The sequence below is a fragment of the Plecotus auritus genome (genome assembly GCF_963455305.1).
Source record: "Plecotus auritus genome assembly, chromosome: 2".
NCBI lineage: Eukaryota > Metazoa > Chordata > Mammalia > Chiroptera > Vespertilionidae > Plecotus > Plecotus auritus.
The window spans coordinates 9,224,306-9,236,103 of NC_137771.1; the positions used below are offsets into that span (position 1 = coordinate 9,224,306).

At 59.2% G+C, this 11,798-nt stretch overlaps 1 protein-coding gene across 1 annotated transcript; it reads left to right on the forward strand.

The window, feature by feature from the left end:
• The first annotated feature begins 267 nt into the window (after positions 1–267).
• Positions 268–4,151, forward strand: TMEM82 (transmembrane protein 82). Its single transcript, XM_080655140.1, has 6 exons — positions 268–420; positions 543–615; positions 814–988; positions 1,416–1,833; positions 3,089–3,276; positions 3,782–4,151. Exons 1-6 carry the CDS (start codon positions 330–332, stop codon positions 3,869–3,871), a joined length of 1,035 nt encoding a protein of 344 aa, XP_080511266.1. The 5' UTR covers positions 268–329; the 3' UTR covers positions 3,872–4,151.
• The last annotated feature ends 7,647 nt before the right edge of the window (positions 4,152–11,798 follow it).

Below are 11,798 nucleotides of genomic sequence, written 5' to 3' on the forward strand. Positions count from 1 at the left end.
CGGTAGATGCCCCCTTCCAGATTCTGGGCTGAGAGGACAGAGCCCAGACCGAAGGCTGGGGACAACAGATGACAGGACAGAGAGGCCTGGGCTTCAGGAAGCCACTGTGTGGCAAGCCCTAAGGGAGAGTGAGAAAAGCGGGCACCAGACTTGAGCAGGGACAGAGACCAACCCCAGAGATGCCCCTTCGCACTCCCGCTCCACTCCCTGCCCTCCAGCCCTGGGCCTTTGACCCCTCCCACCTCCCTCGCCTCCACCGGCACCTTTGCCCTGTGACGTCAGCCCCTCCGGAGCAGACCTGGCCCGAGGCTGGGCTGGATCTGGCTGCCATGTTCTCCCTGCCGGCCCTCCCCTCCTGGCTCCCTGGCCTCTCCTCCCTCGAGTGGGGCTCCAGCCTCCTCCTCGATTCTGTCCTGAAAGGTGAGCGCCTCCTCCCGCCCGCTCCAGGGCCTGCTCCGGGCACCCCACCCCTAGGTCTCCCAGCCCTAGGCTGCCCCTCCTCTAACCCTACAAGCACGCCCACTCTCCCTCCCTCCCCTCAGGCCTCATCGGGGCCTGCGGAGTCTCCGTCCTGAACAGCCTCCTGAAGGTTTACTTCTTCGTGGGCTGTGCCAAGTGAGTGCCCACCTGCCCGGCCCACTCCCAGCCCCTTTCAGGCCCCTGGACCCCCAGCTGTGACTCTGGTCTCTGAGGGAGGACTGGGGGCAAGAGACCACCCTTCCGGCCAGGGAGTGTGGCCAGGGACCTGGGCCCCCCTCCAGGGCCCAGGCTGGTGGTTCAGCCACTCTGCCTACACCCCCTCCGCCCCCACAGCAACCCGGAATGGCGGCTGGAAAAGGAGCGGCTGCAGGCCCGGTGGGCCTTGCTGGAGACCGCGCACCTGCCCGGGCTGGCCCTGATCCTGACCCTCGTGGGGCCCCGGGTGGCCTCCCTGGTGGTGCTGGAGTTCTCCCTCAGGGCTGTCTCCACGCTGCTGTCCCTGGGCAAGGTGAGGCCCAGGGAGGTGGTGGGTGCGCACTGCTGGCCCGCATGCTAGATCGTTTGAGTGCCTCATCCCATGATCCTCCCAACCACAGGGGGACGGTCTGTGGCAGCCCCATGTCACAGGGGGGCAAACTAAGGCTCAGAGAGGGTAACCCACAGGAAGGGGAGTCAGGCTTTAAACCCAGGTCTCCAAGGCTCCGAGCCACCACCGTGCTTCAGCAAGCACATGGGTCCCAAGTGACAACCAGGATGGAAATTAGGCCGGAAGAGATGATCCCACGAGGCAGTGTTCCCTCTTGGGGAATGATCCCAGGGGTTCCTTTGGGGCCCAGCCTCCTCTAGACTGAAGCATTTGTACCCTGCCAGCCCTCGGTGTCCCGGTGGTGAGGGGACCCACCGTCGCGGCCCCTCTCCTGCCCCCTCCCCCCCAGGGCTCCGGGAGCGCCGAGAGGCTGCAGCTGTACTTGCTGGGCCAGTACTCGCTGGGCTGTGGGCTGACCTGCGGCCTGAGCTTCCTGCAGGAGGGCGCCCCTCACCGCACGCTGAACCTGCTGCTGGGCCTCGGGCTGGCTGCACTGCTGAGCGGGCTGGCCCAGCGCCTCCTCCGCCACGCCTGCCGCCTCTATGAGCTGCACAGCAGCCAGCACTACTGCGGGGTCTGCCTGGGTCTGCTGGCCGGGGCGTGTGACCTGCCCTGCCTGCTGGGCCGCGCCCTGGTCGTGGCTTTTGCTGTAGGCGACCTGGCGGCCGTGGCCCTCATCAACCAGGACTTCCTGACCACCTCGGAGGCTGTGCGCTTCTGGACGCCGCTCACCATCTGCTACACCCTGCTGGTCATCTACATGCAAGGTGAGGGCTGCAGGGGGGCCCGGGCATCGCTGGGCATCCACATCCTGCTGTCTGACAGCCCAGCACTGTCCTAGATCCCCGGAGGCTGACAAGCTAGCCCCCACCCCTGCCACCCCAGGGCGCCTAGCCTGTGGCAGAGGCTACGTGCCGTGTGTGGTGGGGCAACTCAGAGAGGGGTGCAGCGTGCCCTGAGGAGATGGTGCTGGAATTGGACCTTGAAGGGTAGGCAGGAGCCCCTGAGAGAGGTGAGGGGGACATGACCTTGTGCGCCAAGGCTCAGAGGTGAGAGAGCATGGCAGCCTCAAACAAATGGAAGAAGCTGAGTGTAGCTGTCACCCCAACAGGGGCTGAGGCCGATGAGGTTCACTGGGGCCTGATGGAGAGTCCTCGTGAGCCAGGCCGGGCAGGGTTTGGGCCGGGGGGGGGGGGGGGGGGCGGGGTCTGGTCAGATCTGGGCTCTAGGAAGAGGCTCCTGGCTGCAGAGTGGGGATGGGCTGGACAGAGTGAGGGTGGCCGGAAAAGGAAGGTCCGTTGGGCCGAGAGCAGCAGGTGCAAAGGCACTGGGGTGGGAGTGAGCTTGGCGTGCTCGCTGAACAGCAAAGAAACCCAGGTAGCTGCGGGTTTGAGTAAAGGGGAGCGAGTCAGGGATGAGATGAGGTTGGGCGCGGGCACCGGTCCCATCCATCCAGCAGGGCCTCACAGACAAGATGAGGAGTGTGCAGCTTATTCCAAATGCGGTGGGAAGTGCTGGCGGGTTGCAAGCAGAGGAAGGGCTTCTCTCACTGATGCGTTCGCAAGGTCATGAGCTGTTGAGTAGACACTTGAATTGTTGGGTCAAGAACAGAAGCCAGGAGCCCAGTGAGGAGGCTGCTTGGAGAGACGAAGGTGGCCGGGACCGGGGTGGGCAGTGGAGTGGCGAGGCGACTTGGGTGGGAATCTGCTTGGCAGAGTGGACAGGCTTCCTAAGGGGTGAGACGTAGACGTGCAGGAGAGGAGTCGGGTGCTCTGTCCTGAGCGCAGGAGGGGCACACCAGCAGGAGACACAGGCGAGCAGAGAGGCCTGGGAGGCAGAGGGCCTGGTGCCTTGGGGGGCTCTGAGAGTGGGGGTGGGGCCAGCAAGGGAGAGGGGCTGCAGGGGGAGGGAGGGGGAGACTCGCACTGGGAGGGGGGAGCAGGGAGGTCCAGCCCTGATCCAGCTGCACCTGGTTGGGGTGCCAGTTGCGGCAGGTGCGCTGACAGGCGGTGTGTCCCACAGAGGAGCAGCGGCAGCACCCTGGCCTGCAGAGCCAGGTCCAGACGGTGCTGGTGCGCATGGGCGGCCTCTTTGTGCTGCTGCTGACGGTGGGCCGCTGGCTGGACCTCCTGGGGGTCCTCATCTCCCTGCTGGGCGAGCTCTGGTGCCTGGTGGGCGTCCGCACTCTGCTTGACCTCTGCCAGATACAGGTGGGCACCCCACCCCTGCGTCCCCTACACAGGGACACCCTACCCTGCTCCAGACAGCCTGGAGCCTCCACAGGCCCAAGCTTAAGAGGAGCTGGGCCCTCGCTGGTTTGCTCAGTGCTTAGAGTGTCGGCCTGTGGACTGAAGGGTCTTGGGTCCGATTCCAGTCAGGGGCACGAACCTCGGTTGCAGGCTTGACCCCCTGTCCTGGCTGAGGCATGTGCGGGAGGCAACCAATCGATGTGTCTCTCTCACATGGATGTTTCTCTCTCTCTGTCTCCCCGCTCCCTTCTACTCTCTCTAAACATCAATGAAAAAAATATCCTCGGGTGAGCTGGGGTGGGGGCAGGAGCTCGGATCCCCTCTCTCACCTGGTGTTAACCTATGACCTGTGCCCCAGAGGCCCTGAATAGGAGGAAGGCCTTGGATAAACAGAGGCCTGAAGTCCCCCCAGGGCACGGGGCATTGGTGGGGTATCCCCCATCCTTTCCTCCCCACCTTCCCTCAGGAGTTTCCATCCCAGAGGCCTTCCGTGTCAGCTCCAAGCCAGCCCCAGCCCTCAGCACCTGCCCAGACCCAGGGGACGGCCCCTTCCTGACCTGCCCCACAGAGGACTCTCGGGCCCACCCAGGCTCACCTGGAGGCCTGACACAGCACGGTGCCTGGAGGCAGGGGGACAGGGTTGGCCCCACCTGGAACTCAAACTGGAGCCCCCTGAGAGGGAGGGGAGGGTTTGGGGTTAGGAGGGGGCACCCCGGGGGCCACCGGGTTAATCCTTTACTCAGGGTGGGCAGTGGGCACACAGCCCTGAGACTGCCCCAGGGGCTTCCCCCACCACCTCCCCCCTCCTCTCCTCAGACAATAAAGATGTTTTTCTCACCCTGTGGCTGGAATCAGGAGCGGGCAGCGGGGAAAGGCTTCTCCCACCACACAGCTTCCTGGCCGGGGCGGGCTCCTGGGATGTGTGTCAGGAGTCGACTATCGAGGTGGCTGAGGAGGTGGTGGGTGGCGGCGGATGGACACATGCACTAGCACCCACTCGCATCTTGGGTGGACAGTGCTGTCCTGTCCCATCCTGGGCTGAGGCACAGCTGGAGGGGACACAGTACTGAAAAGGCCTCTCGGTGCCCTTGGGTCCCCACCAGCACCTGGCTTGTCTAAGACCATGAGGATGCTTCCCGTCCCAGCTCTGTTCGGCCTCGTGTCCCCTGCTTTTCCAGCATGTACAGAAGAAAGGTTGAATACCGACTCCTCTGCTGGCCAGCTGTGTACCCTTGGGTAGGCTGCTGTCCCCCTCTGAGCCTATTAGAGCAACTACCATGGGTTGTGTGCTTTCTTAATAACCTCATTTCATTCTGAGATCAGCCCCAAGGGGTTGGTACTGTTACCCCTTTCTACAGATTCAGAAACTGAGGCTCAGAGAGGTTAAATAACTTCCTCAAGGGCACACAGCTAATTAGTGGCAAAGTGGCCCACCCCCAGAGCTCAAGGGCTTTGCATGCTTCCTGCTACCCTCTTCTTGTTGAAGAATTGGAGCCAGAAAAACTAACAGGTGGGCATGAAAAATATGGCAGGTCCATTCCTGGCAGGTTCTGGAATGTGGTTCTGGCCACCTTTTGTCCGGGGTAGCCGGAGGCTCCATCAACAGTCCTGTTCTCCTGGCCCAGACTCCCAGCCCCACGGGGCAGCTTGGTCCCCTGGGGACTGAGCTGGGGCTCTTTCCCAGCAGGGGCCTCATGGGGCAAAGGAGACGGCCAGCCAGGGCTTCCAAGGGGTTGCGAGGCAGCTCTGGGGCAGCTGGGATTGAAGGCTGGGGAGGGTTCTTGGAGGATTCCAGGCTCCGACCGGTCTGACTTCTCAGCAAAGGCCGCCATGGTCAACCAAAGGCTGCACTGGAGCAGAGAGTCCAGCCTAGGATTTTTCACTCTCCACCTTGGGGCACCCCTAGGACACAGGGCAGGCTGGCCCAGGCTGGATGGGGGGGTTCCAGCTGACTCCTCCAGGAGTGGCCACCTAACTCACAGCTTGAGCCCCATCTCTGACTCCTTGCTTTGTCCTGCCCCAGGAGAGGCCTCTCGGCCCCAGAGTAGCTGAGGTGGGGACAAACCTATGGGTCCCTCCACCGCCAATATAGGACCCAGCCCCCCTCGGCCTGGGAGGGCACTCAGCTCCCTCTGGGCAGGAAACTTGCCCCAGTCTAGGAGGAAATGGCTCAGTTCGGTGGGCACAGGGCCAGCCCCTTGCTGGACCCAGACTGGGCACCAGCTTCCAACTGTTCTGATGTTTTTTCTGGGAGGTTCCCTGACCTTCTGGCCCCATATAGCCTAGCACCCAGTGGGGAAGGGCTGGGAGGGATTGGACTCGAGGTCCTTTCCTTTTTATGGGCACAGGGACCATTTTCCAAACAAAACCTGGGCCACATGGACTGGAATGGGATTCTTTTCTTATCTACTCAATTATTTTTGTGAAAAGTCCAACAAGGGTATAAACATTAGATCACTCTAAGAGAGGCATTTAGCAAATCTACATTCCAGACTCAGAGAAATAGGGCCTAAGTCTAGAGGGCAGCGGAGATGCCAAAGGGATGGCCTGGAGCAGGGGCATGACTCTCGGACTTGATCCCACAGAGACCACGAGAGCCCAGACCCGGGCCCTGACCAGCATCCTAAAGAGGTGGGAGACCAGAGCGCCCACTCCCTGCTACGTGGGCATGATGGTAACCCCTGGGGCAGCTGGGATTGGGGCGAGCCAGCCACCTCCCTCCTGAGCCCCCTCACACACACACACACACACACACACACACACACACACACACTCTTCTGGCTTTTCTGAGCTGTAGCACTGTCCCTCAGGGTGTCCCGCATTCCTTTCTCTATTTATTCATTCACAAGTAATTACTGAACATCTGGTAAGGGGATAGAGTGATGGGGGCTACAGGGCTAGGGAGGGTGTTTTGTTATTTGCAGCTGCACAACAAATGACCCCAAAATCAAGCAGCTTAAAATAACAGACATTTATTGTCTCACTTTCTGTGTGTGTTGGGAACCTGGGTGCAGCTTGACTGGGTCCTCTGGCTTAGAGTCTCTCACAGGCCACGGTCAAGATGTTGGTGGTGCCCTAACCAGTTTGGCTCAGTGGATAGAGCGTCAGCCTGCGGACTGAAGGGTCCCAGGTTTGATTCCAGTCAAGGGCATGTACCTTGGTTGTGGGCACATCCTCATTGGGGGGTGTGCAGGCGGCAGCTGATCGATGTTTCTAACTCTCTATCCCTCTCCCTTCGTCTCTGTAAAAAATCAATAAAATATATATTAAAAAAAAAAAAAAAAAAGATGTTGGGGAGGCTGTGATGTCATCCTAAGGCTAGATTGGGGAAGGATCCAATCCCAACCTCACTCCCATGGTTGTTAGCAGGATTCACTTTTTTCCTGGGCTGCTGGGCCTCGGGCCTCGGTTTCCCCTGTGGCTGTTGGGCTGGGGGCTCCCTCAGTTCTTGCCACATGAGCCTCTCTATAGGGCAGCTCACACCCTGATGGCTGACTTCCCTCCAACAACCAAGCAAGTGAGGGGGAGAGAGAAGAACAGCAGGACAAAAGTCACCGTCTTTCTGTAACCCAGTGTTAAAAGCAACCTCCCACTGTTTTTGCTGTGTTCCATTGGTTAGAAGCAAGTCACCCTTGAGAGGAGGGGGTTAGACAAGGGTTTGGCAGAAAGTGGGGATCCCCGGGAGCCACCCTAGAAGCTGCCTTCGACAGAGGGCTTCATTGAGGAGGCCTGAATGGACCGAGGGAGCCAGCCAAGCAAAATCTATCGCTGAGGCTATCACTGTGGCTGAGTTAGGCCCCCCGGGGTTTCTGAACATTTCTCTATAAACTCGACCTGTTCGGTGAAGGGGTTTGGAGGCGGACCACCTGGGTTTGAATGAAGCTTACGAATGGACGTGACCTTGAGCAAGTTACTCTCTGTACCTAGGTTTCCCCATTTGTTGAGAGGACTAAACAAGATGGTGGACGTAGGGCACTTAACCCAGAGCCTGTCTGTGGCCTCTAGTGCCCCTCACCCAGAAGGGACTGGAACTCCGCCTCAACCACACCTTTCTGATGTGAGTAAGGAGACAGGGAAGGAGGCACTGGCTCAGGCAATGGAGCAGGAACCGATGGGGCGGGGGGGGTGGGGGCGGGTTTCCCACCCAGGCAGAGAAAGATGAGCACATTGGCATTTCACCTGCAGAGAGCTGTCAATAGCCAACTCTCCTTGAGGAGTGACAACCCCGTGCTGTGCATTTTTCTTTCATTATCTACCCCCCGCCCCCACCGCCCCCCCGCCCCCACCCCAGCCTTCAGAGCAACCTTGTGAGGAGTTGATTATTGTTTTCTCCCAGGAGAAAACTCAAGGTTCAGAGAGATTCGTGACTTGCTCAAGGTCACAGCACTAATAAGTGAGGGAGCCAAGATCCAAATTTAAGTGGGTCTGACCCCAAAACCCAGCTCACTACACTTTACAGCCTTCTCACGTGATTTGCATTATCAGCTGCTTAAGACCTACTTGTGCATTTTGTAGGAATTACTGAGCCCCTCCCATATGCCAAGCACTGAGCTGGGTGCTGGAGAGTAATCAGACACGCAGCCCTGTCCCCCTTCTGTGGGGAAAGCGTGTTAGTACAACCCCGCAGCCTGGGGACATAGCCATGGGGTGGAGATGACTCCTAAGCCCACCTAGAGGCATCAGGGCAGGCTTCTCAAAGGCGGTGATAAAGGTGCAGAGTTTGCCAGAAGGAGGTGATCCAGACCCATAGGTCTCACCCGTCTTCATCACGATTCCACTGTAAGCAAAAGAAACACACTTTTCACTGGTTGGGGAGAGACGAGGGCGGGGGGGGGGGGGGGGGCGCGCGGGGCGTGGTGGGGGAGGAATCAAGGAAAAAGAGAATGCACTGGCTCCAGACATCCACGGGAGGATTTCAGGCATGGCTGAATCCAGCAGCTTCAGTGATAAAATCTGTTCCTCTCTCCTTTTTCTCTCATCTTTGCTCTCCTGTCCTCCAAACTGGTCCCAGTGTTGACAAAAAATGGTGTCAAGCTTGCATCCTGACAGCCTGGAAAAACATTGCTTCTTCCCCCAATAGTCCCAGCCAGGCACTGAGAGTGGGGGTGAGGTTCCCCACATGGAAATGGGATGCTGTTATCAGAATCCGGGAACGTGATGCTGGCTGGCAGAGACCACGCCATCCCTTAGATGCTCTAGCAGGACCAAGTCTCCTCCTTGCCTTCAGCACATCTCTCCATCTCCCCATAATGTCCTGAAAACTCTCCTTCCTGTATGATGGGAGAAGGAAAGGAACTCAGCCCTGAACAAACACCAGGCATATCTATCCGCATTCATCCTATCAAATCCTTACCATGGAGCCACAGGGCGGTACTGCTACCCCCAGGTTCCAAGAGGAAACCGAGGCTCAGAGAGAAGTGCCTTGCCCAAGGGCACAGGCTGGGGGATGGGCACAAGGCAGAGCTGAAGTCACTCACAGATACTGATGTTACTCATGTCTGTGCTTGGCCACCCTGCCCCTGCCACAGCATGTGTGTGAGCGTTGCTCCCATTTCTCTGTACTGATGCACCCCTAGCCAGCTCCCCCTTCCCCCCCACCCTGTAGGTGCTCAGGAAATAAGTATTGAACTGACCTGACTCCCAGCAAGCCGAGTGGAGGATGAAGGGAGGGGCAGGGGCAGAGCCAGGGCTGGGAGGCCCGGGGAGGGGCTGTTTGCTAACGAGTGGGTAACCCCCACCCGACCTGGATGTGTAGCTTCCTGCAGCTGCACACCTGGGCCGCGCCAGGCTGGGCTTGGCAGCCTGCTCTGACCTGGCCCCGGCGGAGCCTGTCAGGGGAAGGGCAGCTAGACAGATGCTTCCCTTCCTCAGCCTCTGGGCCCCGAGGACTTAAGCTCAGGGAACCCTGTCCCTGTCCTGGCATCTAGCTGCAGAGCCTATGGACCTGAGAGCTCCGGAGACCTGGCGAGGGTGATGGGAGAGAGCCAGTGCTACATTCATGGAGTGCGACTCCCACCATGGGTGAGGCCTCTGTGCCCGGGGGTTCTGCTAAGGCACCGAGAGGGAGCCTTGGAGTGGCAAGGACTTGGCCAAGGTCACAGCCAGCACCAGAGAGCTGGGAGCGAAGCCCAAGTCTGACCTCAGAGCCCATGTTTTCCCTACTGCCTCCCCTTCCCCGATCTTCTCAAGGCTCCTCCTCGTCTGGTTTAAATGTCAGCTGCCCCCTCCCCCCGGAGGCCTGCCCTACCCTCACCTGCACCTTGTTCATTCCCTCAGAGCACACCTCACCATTGGTAATTACACGGATGGTATTATGTGTTGATGGCCCCCGCCTCTCTGTAAGCTCCATGGGGACAGGATGGATTGTGTCTGACCCGAGTCCCGCGAGCTCCCCGCCTCCTGCCTAGCTCATAGTCGGAGCCCATCAGTGTTTGTTGCATCAAAGCCCTCCTCCTACTGTCAGCAGCAGGTGCGTGCTCCCCGCAGACTGGGCAGCAGCCAGGGTCCCCCCTGCTTTGGGTCTTGCCCCCACACCTCTCTCCTACCCTTCCCTGCCACCCACGGTCTCAGCTGCCTGAGCCCTAATAGAAGATGGAGCCCCTTCATCAACCGCTTGGAAGGAAGCTGGTCCGAGGCTGGCAGGCCAGGAGGAGGGGAGGGGCCTCTGAGCCGCAGACAAAGGGCGTGTGTTCTCATTCAGCGCACTTCCTGGGTTTCCATTGCAGGAAGCTTGGCACCTGCCGAGGTGACATTGACACCTGGGGTGGGGCGGGGGACCCTTGGCCAGGACGCTCCTCCACCTGGGAGTTGCAGCGGCAGAGGTGAGACAGGTGGCCAGGGGTGCTGGGTGGCAGGTAAGTGGTGGCAGCTGGACCCCCACATCCCCCTATGACCTTTCCTCAAGGTGAGGATGCCTGGGTCCCAGAGTCTGTGTGACCTTGGACAAGGCCTCACATCAACCTTTTGGTGCCTTATGGTCCCCCAGAGGGTGCAGTGAGGTGGCTTGAGGATATCGTGGAGATGAAGGAGGGCAGCTGCATTTTCTGTTTTAAAAGCTTTTGGGCCCCAGAGCACTTGGAAAGGGGGTTCTACAGCCAAAAATGTCTGAACACCCCTGGGTCTCACCTTCCTCCAACGGTCATTCCCATTCCGGTGCCCCGGAGGGAAGCTGTTTTCTTCTTTGTTTGTTTGGTGGTTAATTCTCACGGGAGGATATTTTTCCATTGATTTTTAGATGGGAAGGGAGGGGGAGAGACAAAGAGAGAGAAGCACCAATGTGAGAGAGCTACATCGATTGGTTGCCTCCCACATGCTCCCTGGCCAGGGCCAGGGACCGAGCCTGCAATCCAGGTGTGTGCCCTTGACTGGAAGCAAACCCACGACCCTTCGGTGTGTGGGCCGGCACGCGAGGGTCTTGAGGACTCTGATCATTGGAAACACCAGCCGGGCAGGGAATCTTACTCCGAAGCGGGAGGCATCGTTGCTCAGCCCGGAAGGAGCTGGCCAGGGGCTCAGGCTCGTGCGGGCTGACTCGCCCTCCGCGTCCAGAGCTCTCTGGTCGCCTCTCCAAGCCTCCGCTCCCCAGTCTGAAGGGTGGCAGCCTCAAAGCCCTGGGACCAGCAGAGCAGTGCACCCCGGGCTACTGGTCTGGGTTTGAATCCAGCTCTGCCACTTGCCCCTGGTGTAGCCTGGAGCCTCTTTGAGCCTCGGTTTCCTCGTCTGTGAAGCATGAATAAAGCAGTCCCGCCGCACAGGGCTTTCCCGGGGATCCAACGGAAAGGAGGCCTGGAGGCCAGGCACCCGCTGATGGGAGCCCCACAAACGGCAGCTGCTGTTTCTGCTCTGGGATCGCAGAGTGGCTCTGTTACCGGAACCCCCGTGTTTTCTCCTCGAGTCGGCCTGCCTGCCTGCACTGGCCCAGAAAAACACATGAGCAGGAGTTTGCAGTATAGAAAGAAAAATAGTTAATACTGAATTGGCCAAGGCGGAGACGGGAGCTTATGCTTTAAAAACCTGACTCCCCAATGGTGTGTAGGTTCCAGGCTATCTGGGGCAACATCACAAGACCCTGTGGGTTGTGGTTTTGGGGGTGTGCTGGGAGCTGGTTGGTGGGAAGTGAGGGCAGGGTAATAAGTCATCTCTTCAGGTCTTGAGGACAGTTCCGAGATCTTTCGCTGTGTTTCTCTGTCTCGTGGGAAAGGGGCTAGAGGGGTCGGTTCACCTTAGTGCTCAGGAGCTGAAACATAACTTAGGTCAAGATGAAACCTAACTTTCGCCTGTGTCCTGGCTGTGTGAGCATTAGTCAGGTCCCGGCTACTGTCTTCTGCTGCCGGGAGGTTGCTGATTGTGAGGGCGTGAGGAAGGGGGGCTAGGTCTCTGATCGGTGTGTGATTTCTAGAGCTAGGGTTTAAAACTAAATGTGATCCATGTCATGGGGACCTTCAGTTTCAGCTGTGAGGATCAAATGAAAAAAGGATGACAAA

Excerpts from the sequence above, each read along its gene's own strand:
- TMEM82 (XM_080655140.1), top strand. The coding sequence starts at position 330 with ATGTTCTCCCTGCCGGCCCTCCCCTCCTGGCTCCCTGGCCTCTCCTCC. Across the intron at positions 421-542 it reads CCTCGATTCTGTCCTGAAAG|GCCTCATCGGGGCCTGCGGA; the intron begins GTGAGCGCCTCC and ends CCCTCCCCTCAG. Across the intron at positions 1,834-3,088 it reads GCTGGTCATCTACATGCAAG|AGGAGCAGCGGCAGCACCCT; the intron begins GTGAGGGCTGCA and ends TGTGTCCCACAG.